Source organism: Muntiacus reevesi, chromosome 5 (genome assembly GCF_963930625.1).
Source record: "Muntiacus reevesi chromosome 5, mMunRee1.1, whole genome shotgun sequence".
In the NCBI taxonomy this organism is placed as follows: domain Eukaryota; kingdom Metazoa; phylum Chordata; class Mammalia; order Artiodactyla; family Cervidae; genus Muntiacus; species Muntiacus reevesi.
Window position 1 is genome coordinate 48,193,687 of NC_089253.1, and position 16,507 is coordinate 48,210,193.

The following is a 16,507-nucleotide window of genomic DNA, read 5'->3' on the forward strand; positions in this document are numbered from 1 at the left end:
ATGGGTTACACCCTCAGTTCTGTGTCAGTGCTTCCAACGGCATCGCCTTCTGACTGCATCTCCTGCCAGACGCAGCCCCCAGGGACAGGGCAGGGTCGGCTTCTGTCAGCGCAGCACAGTGGCTTCAGGGTGCTGGTCCCCTGCTGAGGTGCGGAGACGCGCGGCATCAGTGGGCCTGCCCAGTGCCGGGACCCTCGAGGCACCTGGTGGGCCCCCGGGTCGGCCAGACTCCGGCATCTGCACCTGTCCCCCCGGCCCACCTGTCTGCCGTCTCCTCCATGCCCCTCCCCTGCCCAGCTTGCCCTCCATTTCCAGCTTGTCCCCCCCCGGCCCACCGTGTCCCTTCCCCCTGCCTTGTCCCCCTCTCCCGGCTTGTCCCCCTCTCCCAGCTTGTCCCCCTCTCCCGGCTTGTCCCCCTCTCCCAGCTTGTCCCCCTCTTGGGGTCTGCACGCAGGACCAGTGGGGCCGGCCCAGGGGTAGCAGCAGGCTCTAGCGCATCCACGTCCCCGCCCCCACGAGAGGTGCACTTACTGGCCTGGCCTGTCAGGGCCGCGGTCACCCCGTCCCCAGCACAGGAGAGGAGACGGGGTCGTGGCCTCTCTCCACGCAGACCCTGGGGGGTGGGCAGAGCAGCTGGTGTCCACACTGAGTGCGGCTGCTGTCGGCGGAGATCCTCTTGGCAGCAGCAGAAACTAGCTCCGACCACCGGAAGTGACCACAGAAGGCCCAACAGGTACACAGCAGAGATGGGCTTCAGGGCACAGGTGTGGCATGTGGACCTGCGGGACGTGGAGCCACGGCAGGGCCGGCGGCCACAGTCAGGGCCCCTGCTCCAGTCCTGACCCTGACTCTGACCCTGACCTTTCCCTCAGCCCAGTGGGTCCCTCCCTGGTCTTCACTTCAAGTCTGAGGTTCTCAGAGGGATCACCAGCCCAGCTCTGGAGCAGGTATCCTGCCCAGGCTCGGTTGTACCATCTGGGGCCCTTTCTGGGTATTTGGGCTCCTCCCTGGGTTTGGAGGACCCTCCCTGGGCATTGGGGCTCCCCCTGGGTTTGGGAGACCCTCCCTGGGCACTGGGGCTCCTCCCTGGAAGGGACCCAGGGTACGTGCTGTGGCCGTCCTCGTGCTTCAAAGGGGAGGAGCTGCTGGAGGCTGGAGCAGCCACCAGGGCCAGAGCCCCGCCCAGGGCCCCTCTCCCTCCGTGTCAGCCCGTGTGGTGCAGGCACACAGCATCCTGTATGGGCCCCATCCCTCAGTGCTCGGCTCCCTGAGAGCAAGTCTCCCCCAGGGTGATATGGACAGGCTGGTCCTGCAGGTGGTCAGGGGAGGCTTCTTGGAGGAGGTGGCAGCTGAGCCCTTGAGAAGGAAAGGGTGCTCACCCACAGAGGGAACGGGTGGCCCCTCTTTCCATGGAATAGCTTAACATCCTGAGGTTGGGCCTGATGCTGTCACCTCACAGCCCACAGGAGCTCCTTCCAGAGAAGGACTTGGCACCCAATTGTGGCCAGCTCAGTCGTCAGGGTCCCTGACCAGAGCGCTCAGCCACAGCACTGGGGAGCAGCGTGGCGTCCATGGCCAGGGACTGAGAGGACCCAGGTGAAGTTCAGGAGGGGCTGCCTCAGGTTACGGGGGGTCACGCCGTGGCGGGGGGGCGGGTAGCTAGCTGCTCTGGCCCTGGGCCTGGCCACCTGGGCAGAGGATGGCTGAGCGCCTTGCAGGTGCGTGCTTGACCCTCCCTGAGCCCACCCAGCCCCCTGGCCCCTCTCCTGGGCTTCAGGCCTCGGTGGGCAGGGCAGGAGCTGCGTTCTAACTTTGAGGGGGCTGCCAAAGTGGGGGCAGGGCCGCTGGACGGGCCACCAGGACAGGGGAGGAGGCCGCTGGCCTGGGAGCAGAGTCAGGTTGGGGTGCGTGAGGGAAGGCAGCTCTCAGAGGAGGGTGTGAGCCCAGGCAGCCTTCCCAGGTCACGGGCACCCCTGTTCCCGGGCATGCACCTCCGTGTCGTCCCACTGCCCAGCCCAGGGCTCAGCCAGGACCTTCCTCAAAGGAAGGAAAGGGTTAACTGACCAGATGGGAGCCAGTGGGGGTGCCTCCTCCTGGCCCCCCCAAAGTCTTCCCAGCAGGTGACCTGGGATCTGTTCAATTACTCCTACAAAGCCCCAGGCCAGGCGGTCCGGCCAGGGGAGGCCGCGCGGGCGCTCTGTCAGCAGCAGAGGCGCAGAGCCTTGCGAAAGACGGTGCGGAACTCAGCGTTGAAGATGGTGTAGATGACGGGGTTGAGGGCGCTGTTGACGTATCCCAGCCAGGTGACCGCGCTGACCAGCCGCGGGGACACGGCGCACGCGGGACACAGCGCCCGCGTGATGTGCACCACGAAGAAGGGCGTCCAGCAGAGCAGGAAGGCCCCTAGGGGTGGGGCGGGGTCACCGCCACGCCCGCGGCCTGCGCGCCGCCCCCTCCCCTCCGCCGCGCCCCCCGGGGACGGTACCCACCGACCACCACCGGAAGGACCCTCATAGCTTTGCGCTCCCGGCCTGTGATCTTGGCTCGTCTCCTCCGGCGGGCCTGAGGCGGCGGTTCGGCCGCAGTGGGGTCCGGGGGCGCGACGGCGTCCGGGGCGGGGGTGGCGTCGGGGGTCGGGCCGACGTCGGGGGCGGGGGCGGCGTCGGCGGCCGGGCTGGTGGCCGGGGCGGGCGGGCCGGGGCCGCTGGGTCGGCGGGGCGCACGGCCGTGCAGCTTGGCGCGGCGGGCTGCCTCCCAGCGCCGCAGGCCGCGGAACGTGGCCCAGTAGAGCAGCAGCATGAGCGGGCAGGGCAGGAAGAAGGAGCACACGGACGAGTAGACCACGTAGTCGCGGTCCTCCAGGCGGCACACGGAGGGGTCGCGGCCGCGCGCGTCGTTGAGGCCGAACAGCACGGGCGCCGCCACCGCCGCCGACAGCAGCCACGTGGCGCCGATGAGCAGCAGCTGCCGGCCGCCGCGGCTCTGGCGGTTGTAGCGCAGGGGCACCGCCACGGCCACGAACCTGCGGGGAGCGCGGTGAGGGCGGCGGGGCGGGGCGGCCCGACGGGCGCGCGGCCACGGCCACGAACCCGCGCGGAGGGCGGCGGGGCGGGGCGGCCACGGCCACGAATCCTCGGGAGCGCGGTGAGGGCGGCGGGGCGGGGCGGCCTACCTGTCGACGCTGATGGCGCACAGGTTGAATATGGAGGCCGTGCACAGCATGACGTCCATGGCCATGAGCGCGTCGCAGAGGCCGGGGCTCAGCAGCCACACGCCGCCCTGCACCTGAGCGCGGGGAGGGGCCGCAGCAACCGTAGTCGCGGGAAGTTGACCTTCCCCCGCCCCGCCCCCGAGATGTCTTCCTGACCGCCGCTATTGCGGGCAGCGAGGGAGCTGAATATCAGCGGAGGCAGAGCAGGAAAGCCCCGGGGAAGCTGGGCGGTCCTCCCCTCCCTTCCGGCCAGAGCCCAGAGACCTCCCATCCTTCCCGTTAGAACTGGGAAACGCCCGCGGGTTGGAGGGGGGTCTTGGGGGCGTAGGCAAGGGCGGGCTGTGACCCCTGATGCTGTGGGGCTCAGCGTGCGCGGGGCCCCTCCCTGCAGGTGGGGACCTTGATGCCCTAGAGTGTGAGCCCAGCACCCATCCCCCTCTCCAGCAGACGCGCAGTTGGCCTGTCTGCTGAAAGTCTGTCTCTGGGACGCTGGACAGGTCATCCCACTCTCGTCCCGCACGCTTGAAGTGAGGGCGAAGGCATCACCCACATCACTGTTAGGAAGGACCTGCCTCTGCCCTGAGCCCGGCGCCCCCATCAAGGGCAAAGGAGCAGCAGCCGCCCCTTCTAAATCCCCTCCTGCTGATTCGGGACGATTAGGAGCTTAAGAGTCATCACTGTGACGTCTGTCTACAGCTCGGGTGGGGGGGCAGTAGGTCGTGCCCGTCCCTGCCCTGCTGGCCTCTGCCCAGCGCTGCCTGGACTCACCGTCCACCTTAGAAAACCATGCCTCCCCTCCCCCCACAGCCCGGGACACCGCGTCCCCAACTCAGCCTAAGCAGCTTTTCTCTGCCCAAACTACACAGTGGACGTGGCTGGCACCAAGGGGGACCCACCCGAGGGCCAGAGCTGACCTGGGTGTGGCGGTTCTGGGACCCTGGTTCTGGCAAAGGCCCTTTCCTGGCCCGGGTGGGGGGGGGGCATCCCCTTCCTCCAGCCAGGCTCACAGACCTGCACCTCCGGGAAGCTAAGGGTCCCTCCTGCTGTGAGCCGCTCGGCGCAGGAGTGAGGGTGTCCTGCCCGGGTCGTGCTCATGTGTGAGCACGTGTGGTTCTGTGTGGCTGTGGCCTCGTGGGGTGACCTCTGTGTCTCTGCCCCAGGGGAGACGGTGTGGGGTAAGCCTGCCTCTGCCAGTCTATCCAGCTGGCTCCCCCTGGGGGACTGGAACCCAGCGGAGGGGGCTGGGTGGGGGGCTGGACTGCCAAAGCCGCCTGTTATTGGGGTCTGTGCTTGAAGGACAGAAGCATCTCTTGGGTAACAGAGAAGGCGAAGCGGAGAGAGGGACAGAGTGGGAGGGCGGACGGACCGCAGAGCGGACAGACGGACAGCGGGATGGAGAAAGGGAACGAGGTTCAGCGGGGACCCGGCTCCGGTCGTCCTGGGAACCGCACAGCCCCCAGCTCCAGGATCCTGAGAAGCCAAGCGGCGGGGTCGGGCTTGGTCCTCCGTGTGGCCGGGACAGGGGACCCGGAGCGGGTGAGGGTGCGCGTGCGGGGGCGACGCGGGCTCACCTCCGAGTAGACGAAGAGAGGCAGCACCAGCAGCGCGAGGAGCAGGTCGGCGGCCGCCAGACTCACGATGAAGTAGTTGGTGGGCGTCTGCAGAGCCCGCTCGGCCGCCACGCTCAAGCACACGAGCGAGTTCCCCGCGAGCACCGCCCCGATGAGCAGCACGCCCCCCACCAGCGCGGCCGTCGCCCCGGGGCCCCCGGCGCCGATGCCCGTGCCTGGCGCGCGCCCGGCCAGCAGCCCGTCCGCGTCTGCGGCGCTGCGGTTCCCCATGGCGCCCGGCCCGCGCGCCCCGCCGGGCGCTCAGCACCTCGGACAGCCCGGCCGCGCGCTGGAGCCCCGCCCCTGGGCCCGCCCAGCCCGACCTTAGCCCCGCCCCGGCCGCCCGGCTCCGCGGACCCCAGGGCAGTCCAAGCTGCACCCAGTTTTGGCCCATTTTGGACTTCGCCCCTACAGCCGGGGAGATGGACAAACGCCACGGCCCAGCGCCGGCCCAGTGAAGGGATGTGACTGGCATGGGCGGGTCCGGCATCGCTCTCTGCCACGCAGGGCTGCGGGACGACGCGCGGGTCTGAGTCCAGAGAAACCCACGGGAAGAAAGGGCGGCCCGACCATCCCTCGAGACTTGCGGGCACCCACGCCAGCGCCACCAAGTCCGGCCTCAGAGACCCCGGCGACCCTGCATGAGTCCAGGCTGGGCGACCCCCTCCGGAGATGCTTCTTCAGACCCCCGAGGCGGAAGTGGAGCCACTCCTCACTCCATCCGGGTGGAGCCGCGTGGGGGGCATCCTTTCCAGGCTGCTTCCACCAGACGATGGCACACCCCAGCCCAGGTTCCCCCTCCGTCCCTCCATGCACACTCCTCTCTCTACACCCCAACCCGACCTGGCCTCTCTGGCCCCTTCATGTCCCCCTGCAATGATTGCAGACCCCAGCCTGGGTCCCTGCACCCAACTCCCCAGAGCAGCCTCTCCACCAGCCTGGACCACACTCAGTCGCTCTCCAACCCACAGCCACTGCCTGACTCTTCCTCCTCCCCCAGGTGGGCAACCCTGATCCTGGCTCCATCACCCAGAGCAAGCTGTGTGCCCCTTTGAGCCTGGAAAATGAGCTCACCCCACAAAGCCTGGAGGCGCTAACAGGAGCCAAGGCCACGAGAAGGCCACCCGGAGCTTAGCAGTCTCCAGAGTTCTACGTGCTCATTAGACGCATCTTACCTGAGTCACGTCCTTCTCACAGAGAAAAGAAGCCCCAAAGGAGAACCCTCTCAACCTGCATGACCCACACACGAGCTCCCTGTGTGTGTGAAACAGAAGACAAAGGCCCTGAAGAGACGTACCTTGATGATACTCACAAGGGGCAGAGTCACAGGAGACCTGATGAAGGAAGTGCGTGTGCAGGACGTGGTGTAGATGGGCACCTGGGTCCACATCGCATTCAACACCTCAGTCTCGTTCATGTGGATCAGGGACAGGCAGACTCCTGTCCCTCCTGAAGCCTTCAGCACGAGAATTCACAATACTAGTGGCTTTTCTCACAAGACGAAAGTCCAAGGCAGGTCTGGCTCTGTGATCTCGGGTTGGGTGCCAAGCAGTGAGGCCAGCCCAGCCTCTGATCAGCGTTGAGTCTCCCTCCTTGTCCTCAGACATCTGCCACCGTTAAGGGTTAAAAGGCAGCCCAGGGACTTCCCTTGGTGGTCCAGTGGTTAAGCATCTGGCTTCCAGTGCAGGGAGGCAGGTTTGATCCCTGGTCGGGGAACTATATCCTATGTGCCTCGCAGAAACTAAGCCCACGAACCGCAACGAGAGATCCCGCAAGCCCCAACTAAGATTTGTCACAGCCAAATAAAGAAATAAAAAAAACAGGCATGTGATGCTAAAAAACTGGAAATCTGCATACAAAGAAAATATATTTTTTAAAAAAAGAGTGAAAAGTTAGCCCAGACTGGGGAAAGAATGTAATATAGAAGCAATATATGGTGTGTATGTATGCTTAGTCACTCAGTCACATCTGGCTCTTTTCTGACCCCGTGGACTCTAGCCCACCAGGCTCCTCTGTCCATGGGATTCTCCAGGCTAGAATACTGGAGTGGGTTGCCATACCCTCCTCCAGGGGATCTTCCCAACCTAGGGATCGAACCCGGGTCTCCCACATTGCAGGTGGATTCTTTACTGTCTGAGCCACCCAGGAAGCCCAAGAATACTGGAGTGGGTAGCCTATCCCTTCAAAGGGTGCAGATCTGCAATGTGTAAGGATACCTGTCAAATCAACAAGAAAAGAAAGACAACCCATTTTAACAAAGGCAGATGTCTTGAACAGGCACTTTACACGAGAGGGTATCGTAACCCTAACCATGTTCAGTAGGCAAATAAGCACCTGAGGAAGTGCTCAGAGTCCTTAACCTTCGGGACATGTCAACCAAAACCACAACGTGGGGCTTCCCTGGGGGCCCAGTGCTGAGACTCCGTGCTCCCACTGCAGGGGCACAGGTTCGATCCCTGGTTGAGGAGCTAAGACCCTATATGCCGTGTGTGTGTGGTGTGTGTGTGTGTTGCTCAGTCATGTCCGACTCTTGGTGACGCCATGCAACCCCATGGACTGTAGCCCCCCAAGATGCTCTGTTCATGGGATTTCCTAAGCAAGAATACTGGAGTGCAGCACAGCAAAAAAAAAACAATATATATATATATATCACTACATGTCTTGCAGACAAAAATGGGGGAAAATGTCAGATGTGTAATTTGAAAATATTTCCTCCCAGACTATAGAGGAATACTGTCTCTTCATCCTCCTAACAGTGTATTTGAGTTATTTTTTTATGTTTAAAGTATGAGCTGATGTGATTAATTGATTAATTTTTCTTGCCTGTGGATGTCTAGTTATCCCAGCACGACTTGTTGAAAAGACTTTCTCTCCATGGAATTGCCTTTGAACTTTTGTCCATAAGCACTTGACCGTATTTCTGTGGGGCTGTTTCTTAACTCTCTACTCAGTTTCATTGTCCACATATCTTTCAACAATAGTAGTCTTGATTATTGTGATTTTATAGTAAGTCATGAAATCGTGCAGTGTGGGTCCTCTAAATTTTTTCCTTCACATAATTGTCTTGACTATTTTAGTTCCTTTGTCTGTATGTATAAATTTTATTTTTAAAATATTTATTTATTTACTTGGCTGTACCTGGTCTTAGTTGCGGCATATGGGATCTAGTTCCCTAACCAAGGATGGAACCCGACCCCCTGCGTGGGAGTTCGGAGTCTCAGCCAGTAGGCCACCAGGGATGTCCTTGTGTATATGCATTTTAGAATCAGCTTGTCCATATCTACAAAAAAGCCCTGCTGGGAATTTGATTGGGGGAAATCGACATCTTAATAATATTGTCTTCCAATTCATGAATATAGTACATCTCTCCATTTATTTAGATAGTCTTTGATTTCTTTCATCAGTAATTCTATGAAATTGTGCCTTTGAAGAGCATTTCCCTGAAGTCATAAGGCATCTTTCATGTGCTTCTTGGTCGTTTGTACAACTTCTTTGAAAACCATTGCAAATCCAAGGCCATGAAGATTTGTCACTGTATTTCCTTCTAAGAGTTTTATTTTATTTTATTTTTTTGTAAGACTTTTTTTTTTTCCCTTCCCTTTTCTGTCATGTGTGTGGCTTGCGGGATCTTATTTCCCCAATTAAGACTGGACTTGGGACCTTGGCAACGAGACCACAGAGTCCTAATTACTGGACCACCAGGGTATTTCCAGTTTTATAGTTTTAGATTAAGTAATTTAGATCTTGACTTGAGTTAATTTTTGTATATGGTGTGAGGTAAGGGTTCAGCTTTATAGGTTTGCATGTGGATGTTCAGTTATTCCAATGCCATTGAAGAAACTCTTCTTTCCCCATTAAATAGTCCTGACATCTTCACTGAAAACCAATTGATGGGACTTCTCCAGTCACACAGTGGATAGGACTCCATACGCGCAAGGCAGCAGGCCTGGGTTTGATCCCCTTTCAGGGAACGAGACCCCACGAGCCCCAACTAAGAGCTCAAGTGTTGCAGCTGAAGATTCTGCATGCCACAACTGAGGCCTGGCACAGTCAATGCTTTTTTTATTTAAAATAAATTGATAGCAGATGTATGGGTTTATATCTGAGCTGTCAGTTCTGTCCCACTGATCTTTATGTGTGTCCTTAACACCAGTACCATACTGTTTTGATTTCTGTAGCTTTGTAGCAAGTTTTTGAATCAGCCACTGTGCCAACTTTGTTTTTCTTTTCCAAGAATGTTTTGGTTACTTGGATTTCCTTGCAATTCCATACAAATTTTAGAGTTAGATTTTCCATTTATTAAAAAAAAAGTCATTGGGGTTTCAGTAGGGAGCATATTGAATCTGAAGATCATTGCTGAGGAAAGGCATCTTAACAATGTTAGGTCTTCCAACCCATGAATATTAGATTGACTTATTGTGCCTTCTTTAATCTCTTCCAGGAATGGTTTTTGCTTTTCAGTGTACAAGTCTTTTACCTTCTTGGTTAAAATTTATTACTAAGAATTTTATTCTTTTTGATGCTATTGCAAATGAATTACTTAAATTTTTTTTACTTATTTATTTATGACTGCACTGGGTCTTTGTTGCTGCATGAGGGTCTCCAGTCGCCACGAGCAGGGGCTACTCTCTAGCTGTGGTGCATGAGCTTCTCATTGCAGTGGCTGCTCTTTGTTGCAGAGCATGGGCTCCAGGTTGTGCATGAGCTTCAGTAGTTGCAGCACTCGGGCTTAGCTGCCCTGAGGCATGTGGAATCCTTCTGGACCAGGAGATTGAACCCATGTCCCCTGCATTGACAGGCAGACTCTTAACCACTGGACCATCAGGGACATCCCGTGAATTACTCCCTTAATTTCATTTTTGAATTGCCCATTGATACTGTGTCGAGGTATAACTCATTCTTATATTTCAAACTTATATCCTGAAACTTTGCTGAATTTGTTTATTAGTTCTAACAGGTTTGGAGGTTTGTGTTTTTCCCCCAGTGTTCTCTGTGTATAAGATCATGCTATCTGCAAATAGCAAGAGCTTTACTTTTTTCTTTAATCTGGCTGTGCCAGGTCTTAGCTGTGGCATGTGGGATCTCGTTCCCCGGCCAGAACTGAACCTGGGCCCCCTGCACTGGAGCTTGGCATCCCTGAACCACCAGGGATGTCCTCCTTTCCAATTTTGGAAGCCTTTTAATTTCTTTTTCTTGCCTAATTGCTCTTGCTAGAACTTCCAGGAAATGTTGAATAGAAGCAACAAAGGTGGGTACCCTTGTCCTTTTCCTGAGCTCAAGGGAAAGTTTTCAGTCCCTCCTCATTGAATATGATGTCAGTTCTATGTTTCTCATATAAGGCCTTAATCATGTTAAGGAAATATCTTTTTGTTCCTAGTTTATTATCTAGTCTTTTTATCATGATATTTGATTTAATCAAATGCATTTTTCTGCATCCATTGAGATGATTAAATGTATTTCTCCATTCTTTTAATGTGATGTATTACACTGATTGAGTTTTCTCTGTTGAATCACCCTTGCATTCCTGGGATAAATCTCCATTTGGTCCTAGTGTATAATCCTTTAAAAAGTGCTGCTGGATTTGGTTTGATCATATTTTGTGGAAGAGTTTTGTAATTCTAAAATTGATCCAACAATTTGATGCAGTTTTCATTAATCTCCTAATAGTCTTTTTGTAAAACTTGATAAGTAGATCTTAGAATTTATATGGGAATTCAGAAGGTCAAAGCACCAAAGAATTGATGCTTCTGAACTGTGGTGCTGGAGAGGACTCTTGAGAGTTCCTTGGACTGAAAGGAGATCAAACCAGTCAAACCTGAAGGAAATCAGTTCTGAATAGTCATTGGAAGGACTGATGCTGAAGCTGAAGCTCCAATACTTTGGCCACCTGACTCGAAGAACTGACTCATTGGAAAAGACCCTGATGCTGGGAAAGATTGAGGGCAGGAGGAGATGGGGACGACAGAGGATGAGATGGTTGGATGGCATCACCGACTCGATGAGCATGAGTTTGAGCATGCTCAGGAGTTGGTGATGGACAGGGAGGCTTGGTGTGCTGCAATTCATGCAGTCTCCCATCCAAGTACTAACCAGGCCCAACCCTGCTTAGCTTCCAAGATCAGACAAGATTAGGCACGTTCAGGATGGTATGGCCCAAGACAGTTCATTCAGTCTCAAAGAGTCGGACGTGACTGAGTGACTGAACTGATCTCAGAAGGTCAAAAATAGCTAAGACACTCTTGAAGAAAAGCAAGGTCAATGAATTTGATCTGTCAGATATGAAGACTTCTAAAACTACTGTAATTATGATAGTGAATTAACGGGGGTACTGTAGCTAAGATAGTAGGCAGGGTGACAGTCGGGTGGATGGCATGCACGGAGAGTGTGGACGCGGATCTAAGTGCATAGAGACGGTTGGTCCACAGCAACAACGACACTGGAAGACAGTGGGGAGCCGAGCAGAAAAAAACAAAGCTTCAGTACTTCACACCACGCGCAGCATAAATCTCAGATCTGCATCTGAAATGTAAAATAATGATGCTTGGGGAGGTAATATATGGGAGCATCTCCCATATAGTATGTTAATTACTCAGGAGACAAGACAGGAAAACATTATAAGTTTCCTCATGTTAACGTGCAGAACGCTATCCCCTGTGCTCACCAGTCCTAAACTATTCACAACCTTTTCTCAGTCCCTATCAGTTTCCTGCCTTAAAAGACCCTTCTTACAGCAACTGCACCCTGTAACAACCTCCCCTGACACCCCTTGGACTGTTCCCAGGCCCTGCCCTTCCTGGCTCAGGTTTAATAATTCAGATAACTCAGCTTGGTTGATCAGCCAGACTCCCTGACAATCTCTGTCGGGTAGCTGACAATTCAGAGTTGTTACCTTTTTGAGATACATACTGAAATCCTCATAGGTGAGCTGATCCAAGCTCTGAGATCTGCTCCAAAGTCAAGTTGAAAAAATAGAGAAAGTCAGTAGGGGTAGGTAAGAGTGGTTGTAAATTGTTTAAGCTGAGTAATGGTACCTGGGAGTTTGTCTACTTTTTTATGTCTTTAATTCTCTATAAGGAGTAAAGTGATTTCTCTTTTTCTGCTCTGTAAAAGGGGACGTTCATTAAAGCCACAGAAAGGTTACACTCTATTACACGACTTAGCGACTAAACAGAACAACAAGTTTGGGCCCCAAGTTCATATCCTGAAGCACTCGGCCAAAGGTAGTCTAAGGCACACTGGCTTCTGCAGTTCTGTGAAAGAAGAGGTCACGGATCTGGAAGAATGGATTCTTCCAGGTGCTCCCCTGTAACACACTGAATGTAGAGCTAAGAGTAGACACAATTAAACTTGACATTTAAATCTTAGTGGTAGTGGTGTTAGTCGCTCAGTTGTGTCTGACTCTTCACAACCCCATGGACTGAAGCCTGCCAGGCTCCTCAGTCTATGGAATTCTCCAGGCAAGAATACTGGAGTGAGTTGCCATTTCCTTCTCCAGAGGATCTTCTCAACCCAGGGACTGAACCTGGATCTCCCACATTGTAGGCAGACTTTGTCCTGTCTGAGTCACCACGGAAGCCCATTTAAATCTTAGTTAAAACCCCCTAAAAAGAATATTTTTGGTGATTTAGTATTCAGAGAATACAACTGTGTCACAGGGAGATATATTCTTAGGCCTTGAATATGTTCTCTCCTACGTTCTACTGTGAAAAAGTAAAGCTGCTTTTTCTTCCTCACAATCTTGGACCCTGGGGATTCCCTGGTGGACCAGTATGCTGAACTTTGCGTTCTCACTGCCGAGGGCCTGGGTTTGATCCCTGGTCAGGGAACTAAGATCCAAGCCTGCCAAAAAAAAAAGAATCCTGGACCCTGAAACTGGCCATTATTAGGATCCCCCACACAGAATGATGTCTGATCTGAGGCTTTGAATAAGCTATTCACACAACCTGACTGTTTTATGTGTGCCAAGGACCCAGCCGGGCTTGACATCCCAGGAAACCTTGGGGCTCTCCCTGGAATCTGTGGGTCCCACGTGATGTTTTGTCATGTAGCTTGTGTTGCAAAGTAGGGTCCAAACCAGGCCAGGCCTGAGCCGTGCATTGCTTGCATCTCCAGTTCCCGTCAGAGGCCGGCCCACATTATCTGCTGCATTTCAGCATGAAATGCTGAGCCGGCCACACGTGGGTGTGGAGGACAACGCACAGCAGCAGGCACAGCGGGAACGGCTGTGCAGACGTGATGGGGGCAGCTGGTTACAAATTCCCCTACCAGTGGCACCCGCAGGCCTGCCTGCCCCTCCTTGCCTCAGCCCTGCCCGGCTCTGCCACTTGGGCCTCACCTCACCCTGTCTGTCCTTCTGTACTAGTGACCGCTTGGGACCTGGAGCTGCTGTGATCAGAGTAGCGTAGGACAGCGGGCGTGCCCTAAGCTACTGCCCACTAAGCTACTGTTATTCAGTTGCTAAGTCGTATAACAGAGTGGACCCTTTCTGTGGGCAGCAGGAGGCAAGCGATGGGCTTGTTCTGTATCCCCGATTATGGTGGTTGTCACTCGATCCAGACCTAAGTCATAATTCATCTTTTACTGTATGTTAATTTTTTAGAAGTCAATATGCCAGCATGCTGATTTTTTTCTTTTTTTAAGATAGGAAGATCCTACCTATGAAGATCTGCCTGGTCACTTAAGTGTTTGAGGTGCTAAAAAATCTGAATGAGTACTCAGGGTTTTGAGTATTCTCATGAATGTGATTAATTGGTCAATGCTGCTAAAGTTTAGGGGTTGTAATCTGCCAAATTTGAGCAAGAAGAGGCCACAGCAGCTGTTCAAAAATACAAATACAGAAAACAATGAGATACCGCGACCCATGTCCCGGTGGAAATGCAAAACTGGTGCAGCCACTTTGTAAGATCATTTGGCGGCTTTCTGCAGAGCCAAACATACTCTTACCATGCAATCCAGCAATCACGGTCCTTGATGTTCACCCAAAGGAGCTGAAAACTTACATCCACACAAAAACCTGCACGTGGATGTTTACAGCAGCTTTCCTCATAATTGCCAAAATCTGAAAGCAACCAAAGCAACTCAAGATGTCTTTTAGTAGGTGAGTGTATCAGACAATGGAATATTATTCAGCACTAAAAAGAAATGAGCTGTCAGCCCATGAAAAGACATGGAGGAAACTTAAATTTGTATATGTGAAAGAAGTCAATGAGAAAAGGCCACACACTGTATGTCTCCAACCATATGACATTCCTGAAAAGGTAAAACTACAGACAGTAAAAAGGTGAGGTGCTGGGGACAGAGGGATGAACAGGCAGGTGGCATGAAGGGGGTTTTTAGGGCAGGAAAGCTCTGTGAGGTAGCGTCCACACTAGCGGATTCGTGTTATTACACATTTGTGCACATTGTGTGTAACACCAAAATGATTAGTAACAGAAAATCCCGGATGTAGTTAACAATAATGTACAGTATTGGTTCATCATTTGTAACAAATGTCCCAAATGAATGCCTGGTGCTGGGGAGCCTGTGTGTGTGTGTGTTTGAACTCATACTTTCAGTTCGATTTTTCTGTAAACCTAAAACTGTTCTAAAAAACAGTCTGCAAACTACTATAAATGCACATGAAGTTTAACACAAGAGCTGCTGGTTTACAACTCCACTGATTCGATTTGCAGTTTCTGTGTAAGGATTTCAGAAGTGCTGGTTGTAGAAGGGCCGAGGCAGGCTCTGGTCTCCTGCCTGGAGAAGCGCACAGGAAGGCCCAGGCGCCCCAGGCCCACCCCCAACCGGCCTGCCGCTCCCCGCGCCCTGCCGCGTCCCAAGACTGGGGAAAGGTTACTCGGTCCGCGGCTTCGGGTGGCCTCGGCCTGGGTCCCCTACAGGCCCTCTGGACAGCCTCACCGGCCCTCCGCTGGCGCCTCTAAACTTCGCACAGGCCGTTCCCCCGCAGGTTTCGCCTCCCACCCCCGCAGGGGTCCCCCGGTCCCCGGGCGCCCGATCCCCGCCGGCCTGCCGAGGGGCGCCACCGCGGCGCTAGGGGAGGGCGGGCTGCCGGGGCGACAGCTGGGGGGGCGGCCCTGACCTTCCCGCGCGATCGATGGGGCGCGGCTCTGGCGGCGCGGAGCCGGGGCGGCGCTGACCCCCGCCCGCCCGCCCGCCTGGCTCCCGCTCCGGGCGCCGCTATAAAGGGGCCTGGGCCTCGCGGCAGCTCATCCCTGTCCTGCGCACACCATGGCCACACTGGTCCTGCTGCTGCTGCTGCCGCCGCTGCTGCTCGGGGGCTGCGCCGCGCGCCCCGCGCCGCCCAGGTGAGCCTGCGGCCCCGGGGCCTGCTCCCACCCCCACACCCCATCCTGCCCCTGCCCGGCCGTGACCACCCGCGGCCGCCCTCCCGTCCCCTCCGCAGGGCCCCGCGACACTCGGACGGGACGTTCACGAGCGAGCTCAGCCGCCTAAGGGACAGCGCGCGACTGCAGCGGCTGCTGCAGGGCCTGGTGGGGAAGCGCAGGTGAGGGGCGGGGCCTGGAGGGAAAAACACAGATGAGGGGCGGGGCCTGGGGGGGAAAGGCGGGTGAGGGGCGGGGCCTGGGGGGAAAGGCGGGTGAGGGGCGGGGCCTGGTGGGGAAGGCGGGTGAGGGGCGGGGCCTGGAGGAGAAAGACGGTCGGGGGCTGGAGGCTGGAGGAAAAACGCGGTTGAGGGGCGGGGCCTGGGGGAAAGGCGGTTGAGGGGCGGGGCCTGGAGGGGGAAGGCGGGCGAGGGGCGGGGCCTGGTGGGGAGCGCCGGTGAGGGGCTGGCGCGGGACAAGCAACGCGGTGGGGGAGCCCCCCGACTCCAGACTAATCCTGACTTGGGGTGGGGGGCAGCGAGCAGGACACAGAGAACAGCACAGCCTGGACCAAGTCTGCGGAGGGCCCGCTCTGCCTGCTGTGGTCGGACGCGCCCACCCTGCAGGCTTGGTGAGCAGTAGCCCTCCCCCCATCCCTCCTCCAGCGACTCCCTCCCTGAGGCGCCCTGGGTCTCGGGCACAACCGCGGTCCAGGAGCCTGGGAAGGGGATGCTGCGGCGCTGGTGACCAGAGAGGCCTGCTGTCCCCAGGCGGGCGTCGGCTCCCGCGCCAAGCCCCCAACCCTTAACCCGGCTGTCTCTGCAGGGCGCCCCTGAGGCCCCCCGAGGATCAAGCCTGGTCTTTCCAGCTGCCTCTTGCACTGAAGGCAGGGGTCATGGTGTCCAAGCCGGCCGTCCTGACTGCTGAGGGGACCCGATGAGGCCCTGAGGAAGAAGGACCCTCCAGCGGGGCCTGGACAGAGGAGGGGTGGGAGGAGGGGAGGGGTTGCATTTGGCACCAATAAAGGAGGAATTCAGACCCTAGCCCCGTGAACTCTCTCTGTGCACTGCGGTCTGGTACCCTTAAAGCTCCTGTGCGGCACGGCTGTCCAGGGAAGGAGGATCCTGTCTCTGGAGTCTAGGGCCGTGGCCCCGCCCAGCTGTCCTTTAAACCTGGGAAGCCAGCGAGGAGCTTCATCTGCCCACTTCCTTATCTGCTGCCCATCCCCTGGGCTCCCTGGAAGCTGGTTGCACCACTGTCATCCACACAGCAAACATTCGGAGACCGTGGGGGACTCACAAGTCCCCTAGCTCCTTTCCCAGGGAGGGGGGCAGTGGTGAGGGGGCAAGGGTGTTGTTCTTCAG

The 16,507-nt window shown here is 56.1% G+C and overlaps 2 protein-coding genes across 2 annotated transcripts; one reads left to right on the top strand and one right to left on the bottom strand.

The window, feature by feature from the left end:
• Window positions 1-2,200: 2,200 nt before the first annotated feature.
• DRD4 (dopamine receptor D4) lies at window positions 2,201-5,052 on the bottom strand. Its single transcript, XM_065937409.1, has 4 exons — window positions 4,783-5,052; window positions 3,173-3,285; window positions 2,490-3,022; window positions 2,201-2,403 (listed from the first exon to the last, which is right to left on the bottom strand). Exons 1-4 carry the CDS (start codon window positions 5,050-5,052, stop codon window positions 2,201-2,203), a joined length of 1,119 nt encoding a protein of 372 aa, XP_065793481.1.
• A 9,922-nt stretch (window positions 5,053-14,974) lies between these two features.
• On the top strand, window positions 14,975-16,120 carry SCT (secretin). The gene is made up of 4 exons (XM_065937954.1): window positions 14,975-15,125; window positions 15,224-15,325; window positions 15,682-15,774; window positions 15,969-16,120. The coding sequence occupies exons 1-4, from the start codon at window positions 15,049-15,051 to the stop codon at window positions 16,081-16,083; spliced, it is 387 nt and encodes a 128-aa protein (XP_065794026.1). The 5' UTR covers window positions 14,975-15,048; the 3' UTR covers window positions 16,084-16,120.
• Window positions 16,121-16,507: the final 387 nt, after the last annotated feature.

What these genes read in the sequence shown, in the direction of transcription:
- DRD4 (XM_065937409.1), bottom strand. Translation starts at nt 5,052, where the DNA reads ATGGGGAACCGCAGCGCCGCAGACGCGGACGGGCTGCTGGCCGGGCGC. An exon ending in TGCGCCATCAGCGTCGACAG is followed by an intron (nt 3,023 to 3,172) that starts GTAGGCCGCCCC and finishes CGCTCCCCGCAG; the next exon opens with GTTCGTGGCCGTGGCGGTGC. An exon ending in GGTCCTTCCGGTGGTGGTCG is followed by an intron (nt 2,404 to 2,489) that starts GTGGGTACCGTC and finishes CCCCACCCCTAG; the next exon opens with GGGCCTTCCTGCTCTGCTGG.
- SCT (XM_065937954.1), top strand. Translation starts at nt 15,049, where the DNA reads ATGGCCACACTGGTCCTGCTGCTGCTGCTGCCGCCGCTGCTGCTCGGG. An exon ending in GCGCGCCCCGCGCCGCCCAG is followed by an intron (nt 15,126 to 15,223) that starts GTGAGCCTGCGG and finishes TCCCCTCCGCAG; the next exon opens with GGCCCCGCGACACTCGGACG. An exon ending in GCGCCCACCCTGCAGGCTTG is followed by an intron (nt 15,775 to 15,968) that starts GTGAGCAGTAGC and finishes CTGTCTCTGCAG; the next exon opens with GGCGCCCCTGAGGCCCCCCG.